This window comes from Podarcis bocagei (genome assembly GCF_964188305.1).
Source record: "Podarcis bocagei genome assembly, chromosome: 3".
In the NCBI taxonomy this organism is placed as follows: Eukaryota; Metazoa; Chordata; class Lepidosauria; order Squamata; family Lacertidae; genus Podarcis; species Podarcis bocagei.
The window spans coordinates 86,818,737-86,843,773 of NC_138127.1; the positions used below are offsets into that span (position 1 = coordinate 86,818,737).

Here is a 25,037-nt window from a genome sequence, read left to right on the forward strand (position 1 = left end):
GCTAGAAGATGCACTTGCATGCTTGTTCAAAGAAAGAAAGAAAAAGCAACACCCTTAATGTCAGAAACAGCTAAAACAAATGCCGCTTATGTGATTCCAATAAGAGTTGTGCATTTTTTTTTGAAGGGGACATTCCAGCTGGCTGCAAACTAATGAGGAATCGTTCTGAGTGTAAGGATATAGATTGGACAACATACACTTGTGTGCTGGGATTTCAGGTGTTTGGTGAGTAGCAAAGATGACCCTTCTTGCATTTTAAATCAAGGGTGCTCTGGAAAGCTAAGCGGGCACAGTGTTAACTGTGAATCCCTTTCTTAGCTCAATTATTTAAGCAGGGATGCAGCTTTTCAACAGAGGCTAATGTTGCAAAAAAGAAGTGTGTGAAGAAAATGGCCTCTCCCACTCTCTTTTTCAAGAAGCTGCTTTCGAAAGGTCACAATGAGTAGTGGAAGGGGTAGGTTGCTCGACTTTTTCTTTGCACACAGTGATTTAGGCCATATTCCTCACCCTTCAGCCACTTTCCCTTGCAGGATTCCATTCTGTGCATCATCTAAACAGTGCCTCTTTCTCCAGAACTGCCTTGCTCACTCATGCGACTAATCAGCAAAGATTTCTTCAAGCAGGTGACAACTCTAATTTGTTGGCTTTCCTCTATTGAAGGAGTGTGGCCTGAAGGATCAGACGGGACAGACATAAATGCTCTTATCAGGTCCCACAACAGGAAGGTGATCGCAGTTGCTGATGACTTTTGTAAAGTCCATCTATTTCAGTATCCCTGCTCCAAGGCAAAGGTATGTCTAGATGACACATTTTTAGGGGCAAGGGTGATACATGCATGTGTGGAACCATGTGCTCATACTGGAGTGGTGGTATACTTGTTCCAGTATCACATCTAAAGGCTCACCAACTCCCCCTGCTCCCTTCCTCCCCACTCATAAAAATATTCTCTTGCTTCCAGGGTCATTGGTGCAAGTGGACTTTTGCCCCCCCAACCCAGTTTTTGATTGGGATACAAGCTGTTCTTGCTGGGGGTGGGGAAGAGATCCATTGGGCTTAATGGGAGATGTGGGGGGGGGGAGGAATTGTTTCAACATTGCTTCCCCAAATCACTGGTTTAGAGTGCCCAGGGAAAATAATACAGTGTGATTAAAATCTACACCTGTCGTCCAAAATGAAAAATGCCTCTTACCTCTCAACCCACGCCCTACTGGAGCTCAGAGTATTAACTTTGTCGGCCTTACTTTGCATTTTTTTAAAATGCAGCATTTCGGGGGTACCTAAGTCCACAGAGTGACTCAGGGATCTAGGGAGTCCAGCTTGAGATGCCTTGTTAACAGCACTGTCCAACTCAAGACTATGAAAATCTCCCCTGAATCACCCCTACTTTCCTCCTAAATTGCGAGATTCTTAGATTGGCCTTGTAAGAAGCATATTTTTGTTCCTGGGTATATTCGCAGTGTTGAAATGCTGGCATGAAGCTGCTGTTCCAATTGGTCTCCTGATCCTCATCAAGTAGCACAGACTGTCATTTCCTGGTTTGTTTCAACAGGCACCAAGTCATAAATACAGCGCCCACAGCAGCCACGTGACTAACGTCAGCTTCACTCACAACGACAGCCACTTGATTTCAACTGGAGGCAAAGACATGAGTATCATCCAATGGAGACTTGTGGAGAAAGTAACTCTGCCACACAACGACATCACGGTAGAAATGGGCACGGCCAAAGTGCCCGCTAGTGCCAGCGAAAGCTTTGTGCAGCCGAGTACCCCCGTTCCCCTCGCTCAGCCGTTGGACGGAATGGCAGCCAACGAAAATGCAACGGACGGTTCCCCGACGTCCTCGGAGAGTAATCTGGAGCAGACTGTGGAAGCCAATGAAGAGCAGAGCGAGGAGCAAAGTGAGGGGAGCAGTCTGGATCCAGGAGAGCCAAACGGTGAAGAACCATCCAATGAAACAAGCGAGGAGCAGAGCGAATCCACTATTACGGAAGACCAGCAGGAAACCTCTCCGTTGTCTTAACAGCTGCAAGTTCAAGATGGTCTTTTTAGAAGAGAAGAAAATCCCCTCAGTGTGCATACTTTTGTAAAAGGGAGTAGGGTTCAAGAAGGGAAGGGGGAGCATCTCCAGTCTAGGAGCAACCCAAGTTGTTGGGTTTCAGTTGACGACCTTTAGTCCGATCTTCTGTTTTCAATGCATGGAACTATTGTAAGGACCCGTCTTGGCAGTTCCGTTCAAGAGCTGGTCAGGATAGTAGGATGTAAACATAGATTAAATGTAATTCTGAAATTGCCGTCGGAAAGAGGCATGGTGCAAATGGCCAGGGCTAGAGGAGAAGAGGGAATTAGCTCCAGCTGTATGCCGAGGGGCGGAGGGAAGCCTCCTGTGAAAGAACTTTTTAACACCAACCAGAAGGACTAAGTCATACCTTCTGCATAATGCAACCGGGGTGCAGCAAAGCCAATAAAACGGCAAGCTCTTTATGGGAGCTCTTCCTTCTTTTTTTATATTAAAAAGAGAGGAAGAAGCGAAGAGGACAACACGATCGCGCATCATGCCCTCTGCCTTCTTTATTAACACCTATGCAATTTTCTAACACTACTAATTCCTACTAGCCACCTGGGTGCTGCTAGCTAGCTCTAAGGCAACTCATATTAACGAACACTTCTCCTTCCTCGACGATGGATTTTAAGTTGGGTCTTTTAAGACAACCACCTTCACGTAGTTTTTCTAATTGACAGGCGCCGTAGGACGTCTTTTCCAGAGAGCTACTTGCCTAGACATAATGAAACTCAAGAACACCTACTGTGACCTTGATGTGAACTGACTTGACTCCATGATGACACAAGTTCAGATTCTCAAGTTAAACTTGGCCTTCAGACGATACAGCTCATTCTCTCGTGAAGAGGCTCAATGTTAGAGGAATATCATTAAGTTATGAAATCTGGTGCTTGGGATTAACATAACAAATCAATTGCTTACAAAAACTAGGGATAACCGTCATAATCAGAAAAATTCAAATGGGGTTTTTTACAGCCTCCTTTTTTAATTGCTCTAATGTAAATGTCACATTAATGGATTATGTAGGATATTTTTGGATTTTTTCTCTTCTGTGTGCTACAGTTTTTTTGTGCTTGTTTTATTCCTCTTGCCCAGTTGCTGTAAATCTTGCAGCTCTGAGACGGCTGTACCCTGGCCAGTTATGGGATACCATGGCATTTTATTATGCATTTGGAAAAGTACCATTTTTAAAAAAAGAATACACAAAAAAATCCTGTCGGCTAAGTTTTTCTTAATTACCTAGAGTTTCCTACATTTAAAAAAAAAAGTTTTCTGGAAAAAAAATCCTAGTTGTTTTATGTTTTGATTTAATAGGATCTTCTTTTTTATTGTGCTGATATCTTAGAGTTTAGTTTTTAGAATTGTTTTTAGAAACTTTGGATGAGTTTGTTAAGTCTTAAGTGTGCAAGCGTTTACGTGATTGTGCCATTCCAAAGTGCATCTGAACTGTCATTCCCTTCTAGTATCTTCTCAGGAGTAATTACTACAGATCAGGTATCTATTCATCATTGGTAACATTGAGAACTCAAATGAACTCCCAAAGGACACTTGTATGTATGCATATACATATATAGATAGATATATCTCCTCTTTGTTTACATCCATTCCGGAAAACCTCAAAATAATTCTCTCCAAACGGGAGAGAGGCGTGGATTCCAAGCAACCCATTTATCTGTTTATTTTAAAACTGTGCTGTTAAATAGTAATGGTGTTGGAGAACTCTTGTGTGTGATTAGCTGCTTTGCCGAATAATGTCAGTGGGCAAGGCAGACGATTGCAGATGATTGTGTCGAGGTGTAATGCACAGATGGAGAACCTGGGCTGCTCCAGCTGGTTCTTGGACTTTCCCATCAGCTCCAGCCAACATGGCCAATAGCCAGGGATGATGGGAGTTGTAGTTCAACCGTGTGTGAAAGGCCACAGGTTTCCCATCCTAGTGTAATGGATTCCTTTAAAAGGAATACACTTATGGTGAAAAAGTACTATGTAGTAATGTTTTTTTCAAAGCTTATTGGACGCATAACTCTCTTTTTCATCCTCGATGAATACCATGAAACAATGCATTTCATTTTGAAAATATCTATTACCTGGGGGTTGCCATGTAAAATGAGAGAGTTAACGTGATTTTTTCCCTCTCATGCTGTAGTCTAAAGGAGGGTTGTTGTTTTTCTATTATGCAAAAAAAAAAAAAAAGCCTTACAGCTTTCGATTGCTGGCAACTACTGTTTAATGGATAATCTAATCTGTGATAATGGATGGAAATGGGTGGGATTATGTTAACTGTAGATGTTCTAGGGGGAAATTGTGAATGAAATATGATTTAAAGAGTGTCATGTGAAGATGTTTGAGCCATTTCTATCATGCATTCCTGTCTCATGGCAGAAAAAAAATTGAAGATTTAAAAAATAATAAAAGAATCAAAATAACATGGTACTTTTTTTCTCTTTGGGGCTGCATCTTGCAGGTGTTTCTAAGTACCCATCTTCTGCTCACCTGAATTATTGGTTCCAGTTTAGGTGGTCTAGCTGTGCAACTATTGCACAGAGAGAGCATTCATCCTTTTATCCCCATACTAATTCACAGGGATCAGGAGAAGAAGTGCAAGTCTTCCACAGACTCTTCTTTGGAATGGCCAAAGTGAATGTTAGTGGTATGGAATCACTGCTCTGTGTAGATTGCTGTATGTGGAGAGGCATTTTTCAGATAGCTTCGCCCAAGCAACCAGCTTTTAACTCTGGAGCAAGCCAGAAGGAATGTCAAAAAAAGGACTAGGAAACAATTGACTGGGATGTGCCCAATAAATTTTGCATGTAAAGCCTTTTTTTCAGAGCAACCATATAAGGTTACATCTTAAGACAACTTTTTAAAAAGAAGACATTATTGTGCATAGTTTTCGCCTCATTTGGTGTGGTGGTTTTGTTAAAAAACACACAACTCGATTCAAATAAAACATTTGGGGCAATATATTAGTGATTTATCTAATTGGCTTGTTCAGAATTGTTGCCCTATGGAGCCCAGTTTCACTAAAATTAGTATGACATGAGCTTTTAGAACTAGATAGTATTCCTACTGCATTTGCTTTAGAGCCAGGGATGGGGGATTTTGTGTACCCATCTCACCCAAAGGTGCTTTTGGACTCCAGTTCCCATGAGCCACAACCAGCCTGGTCTTTCAGTGGTGATTTAGTTGTGTTGGGTAGACCCAAGGTCCATGTAGTTCTGCCAGATGCTTGTGGAATTTCAGATTCATCTGGAAATGGCCACTTCTTGGCATTTGTCCTCAGCATTTTGGTAAGGGGATGTTTACAGGCTCTTGAACATGGAAGCCCCATTCCTTGCGATTATAACTTAATGTACCTAAAGATATGATTGCATCTGCTTTTTTTTTTTTTTTACAACAAAGTGCTTTGAAAACAAAGGCTTCTTGGCATTGGAGGAGTTAACAGCTGGATGGGAAACAGAATTTAATTGCTTGATGTTTGCTCGTTCACATTCCAAGCGAGATTGAGGAGACTTCATTGTTTCAGTCTTTTATTTGTGACAGATGTTTTGCTTGGGCTTTAATCATTAAAGAATGGGGAAGCTGCAGAATGGATTATGGCATTCTGAAGAATAAGCACTTTCCACGATCCAATCTACTTTTTATATGGGGGAAAGGCAAGCATTTGCTCACAGATAAGGGGTTCCCGGGGTCCTTTATCTCAGGTACTCTCTTTGGTCCTCTGGCCAAGTTCATTGCTAAGCTTCATCCTCCCTTGGTGCTGATGTTCTCCTTCCACTCAACTGTGTTCGTTCGCACAAACACTGCAGAATGTCATTCATATGTCTCTAGAATGGACCGGGCAATAGCCTTCAATTGTTTAATCTGGTGTATACTTCCACTGTATCTGGAGGTTTTACTAAGTTCTGTTGCAATAGAAGAGTGGAAAAGTGGGGGGGGGGGGCAAGAAGAGAGCTGCATTTAGGAACAGACAGGAAATGAGTTTTGGGGTTTAAGAAAGAATGTGTTTCACCACCTGTTGCTCTAACATAATTATGACAGCAGGGACCCATAAAGGTGAGACAGTAGATGAAAGAGAAGCTTGTGTTACTCAAGGTGGGAGATGATCAAGGCATGAACTAGAGCAGGCATAGGCAAACTCGGCCCTCCCTATGTTTTGAGACTACAGTTCCCATCATCCCTAACCACTGGTCCTGTTAGCTAGGGATCATGGGAGTGTAGTCCCAAAACATCTGGAGGGCCAAGTTTGCCTATGCCTGAACTAGAGACAGGACCAGCTGAGCCATTTGGCAAAATAATTGCATCAGGCAGTGTGTGGGGCGGTTATTGTTTCCTGGGACCCCAGTCAGATATCTCGTCTGCCACCACCTGTCTCCCCTTGCTCCTAACGTTTTGCTGCTGCCTTAAGGGGGTAAAGGGGACCCCTGACCTTTAGGTCCAGTCGTGACCGACTCTGGGGTTGCGCGCTCATCTCACTTTATAGGCCGAGGGAGCCGGTGTTTGTCCGCAGACAGCTTCCGGGTCATGTGGCCAGCATAACTAAGCCACATCTGGCGAACCGGAGCAGCACACGGAAACGCCGTTTACCTTCCCGCCGGAGCGGTACCTATTTATCTACTTGCACTTTGACGTGCTTTCGAACTGCTAGGTTGGCAGGAGCAGGGACCGAGCAACAGGAGCTCATCCCGTCACGGGGCTTCGAGCCTCCAACCTTCTGATCGGCAAGTCCTAGGCTCTGTGGTTTAACCCACAGCACCACCTGCGTCCCGCTGCTGCCTTAGCACACCTCCATTTTCTCTCTAGGGAAGGGAAGGGGGCCTTTAAAAATGATTAAGCGGTTTGAAAAGCGAGTGTCTAACCACCTTGGAAAATTGCGGGTGGTCCAGGCACTGTCCCCGGCCACTTCCCCCAGAATTCCTCTCTCTGAGGATGGACTCTCTTTTTCTCAGAGCAAGGCCAGAGAGGAAGGGAAGGCATGTTTTTGCCACATCAGCAGCAGAAGCAAAACGTAAAAAGGGATGTGAGAGAGAGCGAGGAAGGGCAGCTGTGCCTCTCGCCTCAGGTGGCGCCTTGTCTCACCCCGGCCCTGACTGGAATTTTTGCCTAATTGCCAGAAGAAAAGTAGTGGGTGGGTGTGTTTGAGATGTTGCAAAGGGAGAAGCAACTTGATCTTGGTTAGTGCTCAGCTTTCAGACTTCAGTTCTCTGAAACTGTAAACAAAGAACAGTTGGGTTTTATTTACATAGTGCGGCAACAAAGGAACATGAAGTGCTTTTCATTCCACTTGGTTGGAGAACTCCATTTCCAGTACACACACTCTCCATTTTGGAGTCTCTGTCGGCTGCAGCGAGAACACTTGCTGAGATAATTTTGGAACAAGATCAGCTTTGCGGCTTCTGCAGACTCTCTTCCTGGTTTCCAGCAGCAGTATTTTAAATACTCTCAATATGCCAATTTCTAAAGAAAATGAAATTTTCAGAAAATTTGCTATTTCTGTCTGTTACTCTCTCACTAAGTGCAAAAAAAGGAGAATACTGCCAAGTTTTTCATCAATGACTAATAATGTTAGTGGTCTCAGGAGAAGTCTGTTTGTAGACAGCATGGTGCCCTAGGAATTACCTTCAGATTTCCCACATATATCCCTTGTCTTCTATCATTTTATGGGTCAGAAAAACTCCAAAAACAAAGTGAGCCATGTGGACACAACGTTTGTGAAGTGGCATAACATACAAGCTGAGTCCCATATAATTTGACTTCTGTGGGGAAACAACACCTCTTGAATAACGCATGAATGTGGAGGTGCTGCTGCAATAGCACCTCATGAATCCAGAAATATTACTACTAGTAACAGTAGTATTAGCTGTCCATCATGAGATCCCAGGGCAGGTTTAAACAATTTTTAGCAATACAATATTTAAAACGTACAACAATTGAGAATAGAGTGGGTCCTAAAATATATATCTTGGATAAAGTGCCAGGGAAACTAAAGTGTGTTTTCAGCATCTGATGAAAGCTACATAATGAAGATGGCAGACACACCTCTATGGAGAGGGACACTTAGGAGCTGCCTCAGAGTATGCTCTTTCCTGGGCTGCCATCACACACAGATCCTGCAAACGTCTGAAGATGGTGGAGCTTTCAAGAGGGCTTCCTCTGTCAACCTTAACAGGTGGGGGGGGGCTGTAGGCAAGGAGTCACAGTTGCTGAGGTATTTAAACACAAACACGAGCACCTTGAATAGGGCACAGAAACAAACTGGCAAGTGATGCAGCTCTTCCCAGCCAGTAATCTGGCCAGCTCATTTTGGACCAGTTGAAGTTGAGTCCTCTTCAAGGGCAGCCCCACATTGCAATAAATCCAGTCTGGAAGCAGAGTGGTTGGTAGGTTAACTTGGCCATTAGGTATGTGTTTCCTGCATATTTCAGGAAGTGGGTGGTCATTTTGTGCTTCCTCTAAGCACCACTGTTCTCGGCACTTAGAAGAGGTAACTTGTTCACTGTCCTTTCCGAGGCTCGTGCATGGACCAAATGAAATAATATTTTGTTTTCCAACTATATCAGTAGTGGACTCTGGTGCTGAGATGTGAGGGCTAAAGGTCATGTAGCTGCCCTCAACCTTCTGGTGTGCCTGGAGAAGACTTGTTGATGGTGTGATCTGACTCGAGAACAACTCAACCTTCCCTGAATTGCTTCAGTCCACCTTGTAATGTGGGGTTCACACACAGCTGATACCCAACCATTAGTATTTCACCAACGTAAAATATGTCAAATGCCCTCTCCCTTCTCTTCCTACAGCAAGATGTGCTCTGTACGCAGCAGTTCAGGGTAGGCTCCCTGAACTTAGAATATTCCATCAGTTCAGAAAGAGCTGCTCCAGAGAGATTGGGAAAGCCTGGAGAGCTTGATAACTTACAGGCCTGCTTTTAACTCTTAGCAGGAATCAAACACAAGGGAAAGAGGGTTTTGCCTTCTTCAAAGGACAACATCCAGAACATGGCAGCTAGCAGATCTTCTGGGCACAAGAACCCCAGCACCACCACCCACAAAAGGTGTCTGTCTTCCCTGAGTTTAAACTCCGCTTATTGGCTCTTAACCACTGCATAAAGGTGCTATTCCAGGGCTTGTACAGCCTATCCTGATTCAGATGGTATGGGGAAGTATGAGCTGCATGTCAGCATGCTGACAGCCCTGTGCTCCAAAACTCCTAAGGCCAAACCTGGGCTAAACACAGAAAGGCGTGGATCTGGATAATCCAGAGCCATCCAGGAACACTTAAATTTGCTCCTCCATAACTCTTCCCCCTAAAAGCAGTATTGGTAGTAGATGGCTTGCACACAATAATATAGACCATAGCTAGATACAGTGGTACCTTGGGTTACATACGCTTCAGGTTGCATACACTTCAGGTTACAGACTCCGCTAACCCAGAAATAGTACCTTGGGTTATGAACTTTGCTTCAGGATGAGAACAGAAATCGTGCTCCGGCAGGAGGCCCCATTAGCTAAAGTGCTTCAGGTTAAGAACAGTTTCACGTTAAGAATGGACCTCCGGAACGAATTAAGTACTTAACCCGAGGTACCACTGTACATATTTATTTATTTTGTATCTGGCTATAGAAAGCTTGTAGAGAGAATTCCTCTCTGCAATGCCTCATAACCTATAGTCCTGTTATGAAGATAGGGTTCCCCCCCCCTTTATTGTTCTGCAATTTTGCACAATTCTGAGCAGGAGACAAACTTGGACCATGCTCTACTACCCATACTTTATATGCACATGTTTTCATTACAGATTTTCCATGCCAGGTCTTGTCCTGAAATTCATATTTTACTACATATAATAAAGAGTGAGAATGAAAATCAGATGCCCAGTGCAATTGCTGCAGGTTTTTGATCGACTCGGCGTTGGCGTTTCATAACTCCGCATTGATTTATTGTTCGCTGCGCCTACGACTTGCCTGGCGCTGGAGGCCTATAATTCTCCACCCGAAGAGAGGATGTTTGGGAGAGCTACCATTTGCCATATTGATTCCATATGAAGAACATAACAAAATGGTCTCTTCAGAGTCTGCTCACTGGCAGTATTTGTGAATTCAGATTTCATCAGCCTTCTCCTTTGGCTTTACCAAGTCATGGACAGAGAGGCGGAAAGAGGATGGATCTTGATTTAAAGGAGTGAAAGAAATGCCAGCCCCCAATCATTAATCGGGGAACAATAATACTAAAGGCAGCAACTGTTCTTTTGAATAAGGGCAAATGCAAGCTGCAGTTAAATCCAGCAAGTTTAGCCGTATTCAGGCATTACACTCGCAAGTAAGTGCAACACAAGTTCTGGGCTTGAACATGTGAACTCTGACATCCCTGTTCTCTATGAGCAGGAAGAGGACACACTGCATTTGTTGGAGAACTGTATTGAAATGTTCAGATAAGTGCATCGCAACATTCAGATAAGTGCAAATTTTGAAGGATCCATTTTCTGGTTCTGTAGAGGAAAACCAATCTTCAATAACTATTTTGGGGTTGCAAAACAGCTGAAGCAATTTATTACTGAGAGGAGCAGACAAGAAACTATCAGTGTGTCCTGCTTAAGCAAGTTCCTCTGAGGAAGCAGGCATTTTTACATTTATTTTTATACTTGTGTGTTGTTCTGCTACAGATAAGGAATTTAGGCAGGCCATTCCAAAGAACAAAGATGTTCTGAGCTCATCAGATAAAGCTTATCTTGCAGTTTTGTTCTCTGCAGTTACATTCCAAAAATTTGCTTGCAGTAAAAAGTTCAGAGAACGTTGCATTTCCTTCATCATGTGTGCGTCCTCCTCCCCCCTTCCCTTTAATTCATCACTTGTCAGCAAATTTAAGCAGAAAGATTCCAGGTTTAGGATTTGAGACCTGGGGTCTTTTACTCCTGCTGTTCTCGTAATTGTGCCGTAGAGTGCAAATGTGATAAATTTGGCTTTGAACACACTATGAATCTAATTTCCCACATCTAGGATTTCAGTAGCCCAGCATTGAAAAACTGGGGGGCAGGGTGGATCTATATTTGCGGTATAAGAATTTATGGACTTTGACTACCGTAGGAAAAAAATAACACCTCAGTCTCATGCCTCCAGAGGGATGGGAGATCTAGAACACATCTGGAGGGATTTTATTTCTTAGGCTTCGGACTTAGATGGCCAGCATTCACCATCCATGACAGGTTGGGATATATGGATGTCCTGAATTGTATTGGCCTGTTACCATTTCCCCCTCTTACTAGTTATTTATGGTTTGCTCACTTTGTATACAGGGTATGCAATACCCTGTTACTGCAACTCTGGGTTGTTAGTAATGGTCATTATGTTAGAATAACACACATACACACACACATATATATAGTTACAAGGAGATAGCTGTGTTGGTCTGCCGTAGTAGAAACCAAAAAAATTCTTCCAGTAGCACCTTAGAGACCAACTAAGTTTGTTATTGGACAAACTTAGTTGGTCTCTAAGGTGCTACTGGAAGGTGTGTGTGTGTGTGTGTGTGTGTATATATATGTGTGTGTGTGTGTGTGTGTGTATCCCCATCCCTCCATTCAGAACACACAATAGCACTAATGAGGCTTCTCAAGGCAAAGTTCCCACATGCTCAGCAGGACATCACCCAAGCTTATCTGTGCACCCTCTCCAGCTTCAACAGCTGAAATCCTCACAGCCCTCTAGGATTCTTTAATGCTCAGCAGCAGATTTCCTCCACCTGCTTATGGCTCTTGAATGCTAGTGCCCAACAACTTCAACATGTGGAAGCTGAATGGATGTGCTTATTTGGGGAGATCCTTTTTTTGTAAACATTGGTTGGCTGGCGAACTGCATCGCAAAATTCGAAGAAGTGCAAATTTCAAACAACAGCTGTGTTTTCGTTATCGCACTGTTTCAGAAAATGTGATTTTTAATGAATTCCACTTTAAATGCATACTGAACTGGATTTTCCCGCCATCCCTAGTCATGACTAACTGGTTGGGTTATGCATAGGGATGTCACTCAGTTTTCCTCCGCTTGGAATAGGAGAGCATTACAGTTCCAGAGGTCTCGTCTAGCTCAGATTGCAACCCAAACTGGAAAAGACCTCCTCACTCCTCCTTACCTGGCTGTTGCTCCAGCAGTGGCAGAAGAGACAGGCAGGGAAGTGTGGCACATTTGAAGCACAGTTTCCCCTTCAGAGAATTCCCCCATCCAACACTTTTATGGCAGCTCAAGCTGATAGTCATCATGGCTTTTTCATTAAAAGGGGGGGGCTTCCTTTTTCAATAAAGCCCTATGAAAGTATTTATTTTCCTCAGCACTGCTGGAGGATTGACAGCTGCCCCCTTGATCCTTCTCTTTCAGGAAGTGAATTGCAAACGGTCTGGGGATTGCTTGCTGGCGTTCGTGTCCAGCTGTTATTTGGGAGACCTTTCAAAGCTCAAAGGCCACAGGGCCTGGTGGTTGGTTTCATTCTGATCTTGTGTGTGTTTTCTCTTCCTTTACTGTGACCTTAAAAAAAGGCAGGAAACCAGCTGTTTACCAGCCTTAAAGTGGTGTGCATTTGTGTGTGAAAGGCAGAGCAGAGAGCTCAAGCCTTCCCAGGGTACCTCATTTGAAAGGCGCAGGCTTAAAAAAGAATTGGGTCACTTCTGACTGCTACCATCTGGCCCACTTCTCTCAAAGATTACCCTGGAATGCATTTCACATGTGCGTTTGGAACAAGAGTATACCCTGCCAAAAGCCAAAATACTTTGCAGCTGAGTGTTGCCTGGAAGTCTAAATATTCCAAATGCAAGAACCAAGAGCAGCTTTCATGAAATAGCACAGCATTTCTGCATGAGCCTCACTGGGGTCCAAAGCACTTTTTTCACAAGTCGTTGATAAATCCCCTTTTCTTACCTCTCTCCACTCCCCCCCCCACCCAGTAAAATATACTCCCTTAAAATGCAGAAGAATAACTGATGCAAGTTTTAGTGAAATGGCTGTGGAACTGATGGGCTGCTTCCAGACAGCCTGTTTATTGAGCATTCATCCTGATTCATTTGCTGGAAGGTTAGATGGTGTTGGCTATATGTAAGGAGTATTTCTTATTTGCTTGTGGGAAGGTTAGAGCAAGTGTTGTCCCAGGTTTTCCAGTACAGTGGTACCTCGGGTTAAGAACTTAATTTGTTCCAGAGGTCCATTCTTAAGCTGAAACTGTTCTTAACCTGAGGTACCACTTTAGCTAATGGGGCCTCCCGCTGCCGCCGCGCCACCGCCGCCGCACGATTTCTGTTCTCATCCTGAAGCAAAGTTCTTAACCCGAGGTACTATTTCTGGGTTAGCGGAGTCTGTAACCTGAAGCGTCTGTAACCTGAGGTACCACTGTTTGTTCCCACCTCACTTTCCTTATTTGGCAGGGAAGTCTGACCTTTTGGGGAAACAAGTTTGTTGCATGAGACCACCTGATCATCTATAATTGTGCAACCTGAATTTGCTGGTATGTGGATCCCACCTGAAAACAGTGGCTCTCTGAAAGCACCCCAGAAAATGGTTGCTTGCACAGAAAAGGACATGAGGGCAAAATGGAGTCCTCTTCAGGCACCTGGACCCAGGGGGCGGTGTGGTTTCTAAACCACGAGCCCCTTGGGCTTGCTGATCGTAAGGTCAGCAGTTCAAATCTGCAAGACGGAATGAGCTCCCATTGCTCTGTCCCAGCTCCTGTCATCCTAGCAGTTCAAAAGCACACCAGCACAAGTGAATAAATAGGTACAACTGTGATGGGAAGGTAAACAGCATTTCCGTGTGCTCTGGTTTCCATCACAGTGTTCAGTTGCACCAGAAGCAGTTTAGTCATGCTGGCCACATGATCCAGAAAGCTGTCTGTGGACAAATGTTGGCTCCCTCAGCCTGAAAGTGGAGATGAGCACCTTACCCCATAGTCAAATTTGACTGGGTCCTTTACCTTTTTACCTCTTCAGACATTTCTTTTGATTTTCCCACAAATGACAGGCTCTACTTCCCTGACACCCCACCATCACCACTGCAATTATCTGCAGCAAGGGAGCATATTCTCAATGTTTTGGGTCCAGGAGTGCCAACTTGAATAAAATATGGGGGGTAAGCCCCCCACCCTACATAATTGAGCACAGTGCCACACACACACACCATTTGAATGGCAATGCCCATCAACGTTGGGGTGGCTCAGCCTCTTCAAATAATTTTTTTTGGGGGGGGCGAAGGGACCTCAGCTCCTAGGAGTTGGCTCCAATGGTTGGGTCCTTGCATGGTGTAGAATCCTAGAAACTCAAGGCCCTACATTGCTCAAAGATCCCTGAGGCAAAGAACAAGATAGACAGCATCTATCACCACTTGAAATGCCTTCAAAAAATATCTCTTGAGTTTTCTAAAAGGGAGAAAGCAATGGGGACATCAGTTCTGTGGGCTAAGGCTGCAATCCTATACACTCATGTCTGCACAGACATGTAGAATTGCACCATAAACCATGGGACATTAATTTAATATTTACAATAGAGACAGTGTGGTGTAGTTGTTAGAGTAGTACTAGGCTAGGACCTGGAGACCAGGGTTCAAATCCAGACTCACTCAGGAAGCTCAGTGGAGCCGCTCTCCCTCAGCCTAATTTACCTCACAGGGTTGTGGTGAGGGTAAAACTAGAGAGAAGGAGAACTGTATGTGCCACCTTTAGATACTTGGAGGAACGGGGAGGATATGAATGTAGCAATAATAATAAGTAAAATATCTCCTCAAACATTCATCAAGCTTAATTTTAAAAGTGACGATATTGTTGTTTCCAGATTTCTGAGTGTTGGACAGGTCTTTGGGCTCCCAACATAAGGATATGAATAATCTGCTTACAGTGGCATGGAGCAGTGTTCAGGTTGCTGGATTTGGAATGGCAGGTTCCAGGTTCAAATCTCAACTACGATACAGCTTCCTGGTTGCCCTTGGTTGCCCCAATCACTGTTGCTGATCCCAACATACTTCAGAGAGTTTTTGCACTCCTCAAATTCTTTTTATGACATGACTTTCTGTCTGCTTGCATTACTTTCGCTTGCGTTCTTTTTTGTTCTCATTTGGACAAGGGTTCCATGTTCCAGAGGAAGCCTTCTTGCTTCTGATAGCTTCTTTGACTCTCTTGGGAAGGGAAACCCATAGTGTACAAGTATAATGCATTTTTTAATGCCCAGATTTAAACCTATATACTTTCAGAAAAGGCCCTTTGTCTACGTCATTACAATGATTTTCTCATTTCCACTGTGTCACATAAAACAGTGCCATCACTGTGCCATGACCTAGAAGCTATGATTGCATATTAAGCGGGCCATTTTGCAATTGGAGCCTCACTGCAAATGTAAGGTAGGTAATAGCTTCAAGAATAGGCTTTTTTATATAATAATAATAATAATAATAATAATAATAATAATAATAATAATAATAATAATAATACACATCAGGGTGCTAAACCTTAATTCCAAAAAGAACTAAGCACTAGATGGAGCCCTGCTGTAAGCTACGAGTTACAGCCCTCTTTTCAGCGAAGTGAATTTGCAAAACAGTGACTGGATTCAGAGCCTCGGAATTGCGCTTGCAAAAGAGTCCTTGAATATGAGGCTCAGAATTGATGATGGTGATGATTTTGTGTTTATATGCACAGCATAATAAAAATACAGTAGCTACATCATTTAAAAGCTATGCAGCTAAAACAGCATTGCACAGTAAGCACGACACTGCCTAAAACTGCTAGACCCGAGGCAGATTTATTTCCCCAAAGCCCGGAGCGATTGTTGCTTGAGCCGAAGATGGTATTTGCTTTTGTCAATTTGTCTTGCTCAATCATTGAGTCTGTCATTCTTTTTCTGTGTTCAAAGTGCCGTGCGATTCTTACCTGTTTTAAAGTATCATTTCTCAAGGCTGCTAAGGTCTTTACAGATAAACAGGGGCACAGATCTCTGTGTGTGTTGAAATGAAAAGGTGAAGTAGCTGGTCTACTTGATACAGTGGTGCCCCGCAAGACGAATGCCTCGCAAGACGGAAAACTCACTAGACGAAAGAGTTTTCCATTTTGGAGGTGCTTCGCAAAACGAATCTCCTATGGGCTTGCTTCGCAAGACGAAAATGTCTTGCGAGTTCCTGCGGGGTTTCCCCCCCCCCTTTTCTAAGCCGCTAAGCCACTTATCAGGTGATCCGATAAGCCGATAAACCGCTAAAAGCCTCTAATAGCGCTAATAGCGCTAATCCGCTAATCCGTCAATGGGCTTGCTTCGCAAGACGAAAAAACCGCTAGACGAAGAGAATCACAGAATGGATTCTTTTCGTCTTGCGAGGCACCACTGTACTATTAAGCCATTTTCTGTTCACTTGTGGCTCCCCATTTGTGGAGCACTCTCCCCAATGAGATCTGCCAAATGCCATTGCTGACAACTTCTCAATGCCAGATAAAAACTGATAGTCCCACTTTCCAGGCTTTTGATGGACTATGATGTTTGCTGTTAATTGCTTCCTGGTGAAGCTTTTCTGCCGCTCCTTGTGATTTTTTTTTAATGAATTGCTTGTGGTTTTTTTGTCTAAATGTGTTTACATTATAATGTTTTTTTACTTATGTCTCTCCTTTTACATCTATGAACATAAGAGGCTGCTGGATCCAGTGACCCATCTAGTCCTGCATCCTGTTTTCAAAGTGGCCAACCAGAAGTCTGTAGGAAACCAGTAAGATGGATCTGAGAAAGAGAGCCCTCCCCCTTTTTCTGGTTTCCAGCAATGGATATTCAGAAGCATTGCTGCCTCTGTCTGAGAGGAGATATGATAGCCATCTTCAAATATCCTTAAGGGCTGTCACATGGAATAATAATAATAATAATAATAATAATAATAATAATAATAATAATTTATTCCCCAGCCCCTCTGGGCGGCTTTCAGCAAAATATTAAAATACAGTAATGCATTAAACATGAAAAAACTTCCCTAAACAGGGCTGCCTTCAGATGTCTTCTAAAAGTCTGGTGGGAGGATGTTCCACAGGGCGGGTGCCACTACTGAGAAGGCCCTCTGCCTGGTTCCCTGTAACTTGGCTTCTCACAGTGAGGGAACTGCCAGAAGGCCCTCAGCGCTGGACCTCAGTGTCCAGGCAGAACGATGGGGGGGGGGGAAATGCTCCTTCAGGTATACTGAAGAGGGAGCATGCTTGTTTTCCCCTGCTCTGGAGGGTAGGACTTGAACCAATGGCTTCAAGTTACAAAAAAGGAGATTCTGACGAAACATTCGGAAAAAGCTTTCTGACAGTCAGAGCTGTTCAGCAGTGGAACAGACTCCCACGAGAGGTGGTGAACTCTCCCTCCTTGGAGACTTTTAAGCAGGGGTTGCATGGCCATCTGTCATGGATGCTTCAGCTGAGATTCCTGCATTGCAGGGGGTTGGAATAGATGACCTTTGGGGTTCCTTCCAAATCTATGATTCTATGACTGTGGAGGCTATTAGGCATGGACAGTCTTTTTCTCCAATCCTTGGTGGCCATCCTGCAGGAGCGAGTTCTTTTGCACATTTTTGGAGATCTTTTTTGTAACAAGTAACTAACACATTCAAAAAGAAGAATGAAGGATGATAATTTAATAATTGTAGTTTCAACATCCATAAAGTTGGAGCGTTTTGCTTCATACACTTATCATTCCACTTCCAAGGAGGTTCCACTTTCTTGGTTTTTGTTTAGTTTTGAAGCGTTCTGGCTTTATTTTACTGCCAATAGGAGTAAATATTTCATTACAGCTATTCAAAGTTGCCCATCAGCTTGGTAATTCCAAAGCTGCTATCATTTATTCATACCGCTATCAAGCTGGTGCAAGAATAATACGTTATTGTGATAGGTTAATATAATAGCTACAAAAAGAGGCATTAGAATTAATGCTTAATGGGAAATTGAGATAGGAATGAAGGAAACCCTGTCAGATGAAAGTGTTTTTGTTTGGCCAGTTGCTCCTTAACAGATTGTGGAAGGAGTCTCTCATTTGAACATGATTATGTTACGCTGAATATACTCCAAGCCCCTGGACAGCCCCGGAGCTCACTCTTGTTGCCAACATGCAAAATGATTAAAAGCTTTTAATGCAAGGCCTGGGAATCGCTCATCTGCAAAAGCACATTGCCAAATGAAGACCATAATTCAACCAAAATAGTTGGAATTCAAATGTATAAAGAGAAGAGAAATGTATCATTAGCTCGGAAGAATGTGCTCTAAATCCAGAACACATTACTGTGCCAGGACAGTATTTCATTGTTTGGTGAGTTGTTGCATGTGCATATTCCGCTCTTGAGTGGGTAGAGGGCTCAGTGCCTCAAATAATAATAGTACGGAGAATGATCCCTGACTCCCAGGAGCCTCCAATGACACAGCTGGATCCAGAAGTATCCTCACACTGCAAACTTGCTCCTTCAGGGGAAGAGGGACTGCATCAGACACAGAAACCACTCACCCATAATGCCTCTCTCTTGCATCAAAAAACATTTAAAACCAGCACTTGAAAGCAGTTTGGCCTGACAGAGACCAAGTGATCAGCACCATCTGCACCTTAATTTTCATTTTCATTTTTTTGTAAAAGTTTTTATTAATTTTCAATACAATATACATATATATCAAAGGTTTATCACAAATTATATATTATGGGCTTCCTTCAGCTTATCTGCCAATCATCCGTAATTAAATTTTAGTTACGCATTTCCTAAATTTAATACTGCCTTTTTATATGCCTTCCTAATCTTACTTTCTTTTTTACAATACTCCTCAACCTTTCACAGAGCTTCTTGAAATCCCACGAATGTTGTTTGTTCATCACATATATTTTTCAGATATTCTACAAATTTTTCCCAGTCCTCGATGAACTTATGGTCTCATTGATATCTAATCTTCCCAGTAAATTTGTCCAGTTCTACATAGTCCATCATTTTCATTTTCATTCTCCATTCTTCCAGGGTCGGTAATTCCTCCTGTTTCCATCTTTGGGCCACTAATATTCTCGCTGCTGTAACTGGCACCTTAATTTTCAAAGGCTTGTCTGAATAAGGCCTTAGCCTGCCAGTGGAAGGGTAACAAAGAGGGAGCCAGTCTAAGCCCTCTTGGGAGGGAATTCCATAATATGGGAACAGCCACAGAAAAGGCTCCGTCTTTTGTGTCACCACGAACTGTGCCTCTGGTGTGGATGGAACAGAGAGAAAGTGCTCACCCAAGAATATTTGCACCTGGGCAGGTTCAACAAAGTCCTTTATTTGAGTTTACAGACACCTGCTGCCACTTAACTAGCAGTGAGATATTCCATCTCTTAGACAAGAAGTAGATTATTTTATCCAGATCATCCTCATCTGCCAGCCTAACCACCAGGAATATCTTTCAAGGCAAGCTGTTATATCACAACTGAGAATGGCAATGACATTCATGTTCAACCCCTCCAGATCCACAAATAAATAAATGTGAATCTAGAAGAATTTTACCTGAAATAGTAATGCTACGAAGGCCTTTAGGAAGTAGGGAGATGTCAGATCATACAAGTTGCTCATGAGATGTTGTAAAGAAATGGGAGAGGGAGAATGGTGAGAATAATGGTTTCTGGATTGATTCTGCATCTTGGCAAACTTAGAATTCAAAGAGCCTGCTTTCAATATATTTATGCACCTGATCCAAGCTCTATTTTTTAGAATTAGAAAATCAATACCAAATGCCTGGTTTTTTATTTCACCATGAGGCATCCAGCTATTCTGCTTTTTATTGTATCCTGGCGCCAATATACAGTCCATCCATATCCATTTAAAATAGTAAAGCAAACATGCCATGAAGATGCACATCACAACTTTCAAATATTTTCCAGTATTTAAAGATCCTCTGACTTGGGAAACATCCCAGTTTTACCACCATAAGTTAGCTGAAAAGCATTTTCCCAGTATATGCCTTAAGACCTGGGATGACCAAGTTAGATTCTTGCTTACTTGCAAATCCAACATGGTTTGTGAGGGCATACGTAGAATAAGGAGCATAAGAAACTGCAGAGTCAGATCACTAGTCCATCTTTTGTGTTTTCTGATTGGCTAGTGGTTCTCCAGGATTTCATCTAGGTTTTCCTCTCAGACCTACCTGGAGAGGCCAGAGATCGAACCGGGGCCTTTGCATACGCAACGCAGAAGCTCTACCAATGAGCTACAGCCCTTCTGACTGGAAAAGAAAATGTGTATTTTGTTGCAGACAGTGTCATCACCCATTTTTGTAGCACCCTGCTTGTGGTTAACGCTTAGCTGGAATGAAATATTCAACGCAGCAATAGAGAAATTAAAATAATTATTTATTTGTCAGACAAATAAATGAGAGGCACAGTGGTATATGGTTACCAAGCTCTGGCCTGGCCTCCTGCCATTATGGCCAGCACTTATATTCCCTTAATCCAGCCCCCTTTACTCCTCCTGTGGCTGCCTCTGTTCAATCAGCCTGGTTGAAATTTCTATTGGTTGTTTGCTATAACCAATCTTAAAAGATACACCCATATCCTCCTGTCCTTATATGGAACACAAAGAGCTATATATTGTTACATCTATAAATGACAAATAAGTAGTAATATATCTTACATGTGTCTCAACAAGGAATCTTAATTACCAGCTCACCTCTTGCCTTCCTTGCCCTCCAAAACAGATGGTTAATAATTTTAAATTTTTATCTTAAACATATGTCAAGGATCTTGAGTTTCACATCAACATTGAAAGATCTCCTTCATTTGAAGGTTTCTAAACAAATGCCTGACAACTTATATATCAGGACAGCTTGGATGGCGTCTTCCTGTCTGGCAGGGGGGGCTCGGCTGGTGGCTGACTTAATTACAACTCTTACAACTATATGAAATAAGAATCTAGCATTTGTTAAATCCTTTGCATAATTACATGTAAGCAAATATATTTAATACATAACATAGGTAGCCTTTTAAGAAGAATAAGCCTTCTCAAAGGAAAGGATGGACCAGTTTACAGCCTCAAAATAAAATAGGGAAAAAGGCCTCTTCCCCTGTTTACACTCCCCCCCTTCTCCAGCCGGTTGCTTTCTTTTCCATGTGCTCTTGGCCTTTTGTCCTGTGGCTCAAGTTTAACGGTTTTATTTTACTATTTACCCATTCCTAATTATGTTGGGTCTATGTAACCTTGCTCTTCAGCCTGTAATTCCAGCTTTTACGACTTTGAGAATTGTTTTCTGCTATAAATCAAGGGGGCCCCCTTGTCCAGGAGGATAAACATCTTGCCAAAGTACTTAGGCAGTTGGTCTTCTGCCTGGCATGAAACTTTTGAAAATCTAAGCCCATTTAATTTAGGAACCTGATCAAGATATAAGCCAATATAAGCCTTGATTAAAAATGCAGTCTATATTCAGATGCCACATTTTGTCTTCATCTTCAAGCTGTTAGAGTTTCACTTGTGGGTGGGCTCCAAAGATAATCACACTTGATGTCACAAACAAACAAAGAAGAAGAGTTTGGATTTGATATCCCGCTTTATCACTACCCTAAGGAGTCTCAAACCAGCTAACATTCTCCTTTCCCTCCCTCCCCCACAACAAACCCTCTGTGTGGTGAGTGAGGCTGAGAGACTTCAGAGAAGTGTGACTGGCCCAAGGTCACCCAGCAGCTGCATGTGGAGAAGCGGAGACGCAAACCCGGTTCACCAGATTACAAGGCTACCGCTCTTAACCACTACACCACAAACAAACATTGTATATGGCTTTTGCCTGTGGCACACCATCCCATCTCTCTAACCCTAACTGAGCTACAGGCTGCAACAAGACCCTTGCTTGCATCCAACACTGCCACTGTGAGAGCGTTACAAATCTCTGCTCACATAATAGGACTTTCCCTTCTTACCCCACATGCGGAATCTGCTACTGAGAGTTGGGGGATACTGGGAGTGATGGGAGTTGTCATGGCAAAGGCTGAATTATAGGTTTAAATGGAAAACTATATTCCTCAGGATTCCTCGTGGCAATGGATGTGTCACGCCATACATTTAAAGCACTATGATACCACTTTAAACAGCCATGATGTCTTCCCCCAAAGAATTATGGGAGCTGTTAGCAGAACTCTTTTCCCCTCACAGAAATGTGATTCCCAGAGTTCCTTATGAAGAGGGATTGATTGTTAAGCCACTCTGAGGACTGTAGCTCTGTGAGGGGGCCTCGTAACAACTCTCAGCACCCTTAACAAACTAAAGCTCTCATAATTCTTCGGGGGGAAGCCATGACTGTTAAAAGTAGTATCCTAGTGCTTTGAACATGTGGTGTGAATACGGCCTACGTTTGCACAGAGGCTTCCATAGCTACTGGGGAGCAAGGAAAATTATGGGTGACGTTTCTGCCGCTGCCAGCTTTTTGTTGGTAGTTCCTAACCTTTCCTCCTTCCTAACAAAATAAGTTTGAAAAGAGAGTTAGCTGGGTGGGGGCAAAGACACGGCTCACCACTTAATGCTCTCAGCTGCTGCAATTTTTAAATTGGACCATAACCGTCTAATGTAATTTGCTGCTGCTTCACGAGCAGCTGTTTGTGTTCACAACTCTGCATAATAATCTGCCTTGGTTATATGGTAGCCTTCAGTATCTGACAGCTCTCCTTGCTTGGTCTGCCTGCGCTCCTCATCTCACTAGACCACATTAAATATCGAGCTATTCAAGAAATCCGCTAGCTCAGGCTTTTGTTTTTGAATCCAAGCTTCACAGGCTGCAATCCACCCCATACATCAAAAGCATGACTATACTGCTTTAACCATCAAGGTTTCCCCCAGAGAATTCTGGGAGTTGTTAGCAGACCTCTGTTCCCCTCACAGAGCTAAAACTTCCCAGAGTTCTCTGGGAAGAGGGGTAGATTGATAAGCCATTCTACACTTCCCAGAATGCTTTGGAGGGCACCATGACTGGTAAAGTGGTGTAATGCAGAATTCAATGCAGTGGTATCTTGGTTGTCAAACGCCTTTGTTGAACATCGCAAACTCGGAAGTGAGTTTTCCAGTTTGTGAATGTTTTTCGGAAGCTGGACGTCCAACATGGCTTCCGCTTGAGTGCAGGAAGCTCCTGCAGCCAATCGGAAGCCGAGCTTTGGTTTTCGAACCATTCCGGGAGTCGAACAGACTCCCAGAACAGATTAAGTTCAAGAACCAAGGTACCACTGCATATGCTTTGGATGTGGTCCTGGCGTCCTTCAGACGTGTTTTACTGTATTGATTTTGTTCAGTGTTTTGATATGTCTGGCTGCATTATGTATAGTGTAAATCATTTGGAGACTGTTCATTAAAAAGCAATATAGGTAAAGGTAAAGGGACCCCTGATCATTAGGTCCAGTTGTGGCTGACTCTGGGGTTGTGGCACTCATCTCGCTTTCTTGGCCAAGGGAGCCGGCGTACAGCTTCCGGGTCATGTGGCCAGCATAACTAAGCCGCTTCTGACAAACCAGAGCAGCACACAGAAACACTGTTTACCTTCCCGCCGGAGCGGTACCTATTTTTTTTTTTAAAAAAAAAATATTACATTTTTCAGATACAAAGTCAGAGATATACACAGAATATAAGAAATATAAAAAGAAATAAAAGAAAAGAAGAAAGAATGAAGAAAGAATCCAACTTTCCAAAGCTTTTTTACACAGCCAACTGGACTTCCCCGCATCTCCCTCACCCTGCATTCTTTACAATAAAAATATCAGCAAATTATTACCTTGTTTCATGCCTTACTTTGTACCTTTCAGGTGTTGTATTTCTGAATTTAAAGTACTTTTTGTCCTTTACTTATACCTTAAATTAAATATAATATTACTTTAAATTTCGACCTTTTCTTACTTATAACTTAGTTTCTTGTTTCACCCAATCTAATTGCTGAAGCTAAAGTTTCCAAATCGTGCAAATTCTTAACATTCATACAACTTATAATGTTTTTCTAAATAGTCCTTAAATTTTTTCCAGTCCTCTTCCATTGTTTCTTCTCCGGAGCGGTACCTATTTATCTACTTGCACTCTGACGTGCTTTCGAACTGCTAGGTTGGCAGGAGCTGGGACCGAGCAATGGGAGCTCACTCTGTTGCGGGGATTCAAACTGCCGACCTTCTGGTCGGCAAGCCCTAGGCTCTGTGGTTTAACCCACAGTGCCACCCGTGTCCCTAAAAAGCAATATACACATAGAAAAATATAATAATAGAATTGTAGAGTTGGAAGGGAACCTGAGAGTGGTCTAGCCCAACTCCCTGCAATGCAGGAATCTCAGCTAGGTCAGCCAAGACAGATGGCCATCCAACCTCTGCTAAAAAACCTCCAAGGAAGGAGAGTCCACCTCTACACATATGATCTTTCTCTGAAATGCTTGCAAAGACCTGCATAATGTGACATTGAACCCCACCCACTTTCTCTAAAGCAAGGGTTGCCAATGGGTGCCCTCCAGGTGTTGTGGACTACAACTTCAGTCAGCCCCAGCCAGTTGATCTAAAGGTCAGGGATGATGGGAATTGTAGTCCATAACATAGTCCTGCTGTGGGGAACCTTTGGTGCTCTGGATATGGCTGAACTACAGTTCTCCCCATCCCTGGCCATTGCCCATGCTGGCTGATGGGAGCTGCAGTACAGCAACATCTGAGGGCCAAAGGTTCCCCACAGCTATGCTACTTTATTAACTGCCCTAGGAATGTAAATCTATGTTGGTGATGATATAAATGTTGAAAATACAAATAAATATATAAGTAGCAAAGCCTCTATGACTTTGGATGTTAACATTTCAATCAGTTCCTATTCAATAGTTTTGCAGGTTTTCTGCCTCTGTTTTCTCGATAAGCACCTTTTTTTAAAAAAAACCCCTTAAAGGAATATGAAAGTACAATAAATAAGCATGCCTATTTAATTAACTTATATAAATTACCATGAAATTTCTTTTAGTTTTATTTATAATCAGTTACCGGAACTGCTGAGGAATGGATTTTAATTTCCGTAGCTCGGCATGAT

The 25,037-nt window shown here is 42.9% G+C and overlaps 1 protein-coding gene and 1 long non-coding RNA gene across 4 annotated transcripts in view; one reads left to right on the plus strand and one right to left on the minus strand.

The window, feature by feature from the left end:
- EML4 (EMAP like 4) overlaps window positions 1-4,485 on the plus strand; it is an 89,901-nt gene extending 85,416 nt beyond the window's left edge. For all 3 annotated transcript variants that reach the window (XM_081185978.1, XM_081185977.1, XM_081185979.1), the window contains 3 exons: window positions 127-225; window positions 661-791; window positions 1,550-4,485. In XM_081185978.1, coding sequence (XP_081042104.1) covers window positions 127-225; window positions 661-791; window positions 1,550-2,020 — 701 coding nt within the window. In that variant the 3' untranslated portion in view covers window positions 2,021-4,485. The remainder of the gene's footprint in view (window positions 1-126; window positions 226-660; window positions 792-1,549) is intronic.
- Window positions 1-25,037, minus strand: part of LOC308582744 — a 146,177-nt gene that overhangs the window by 24,895 nt on the left and 96,245 nt on the right. The gene's annotated exons all lie outside the window — the stretch shown is intronic.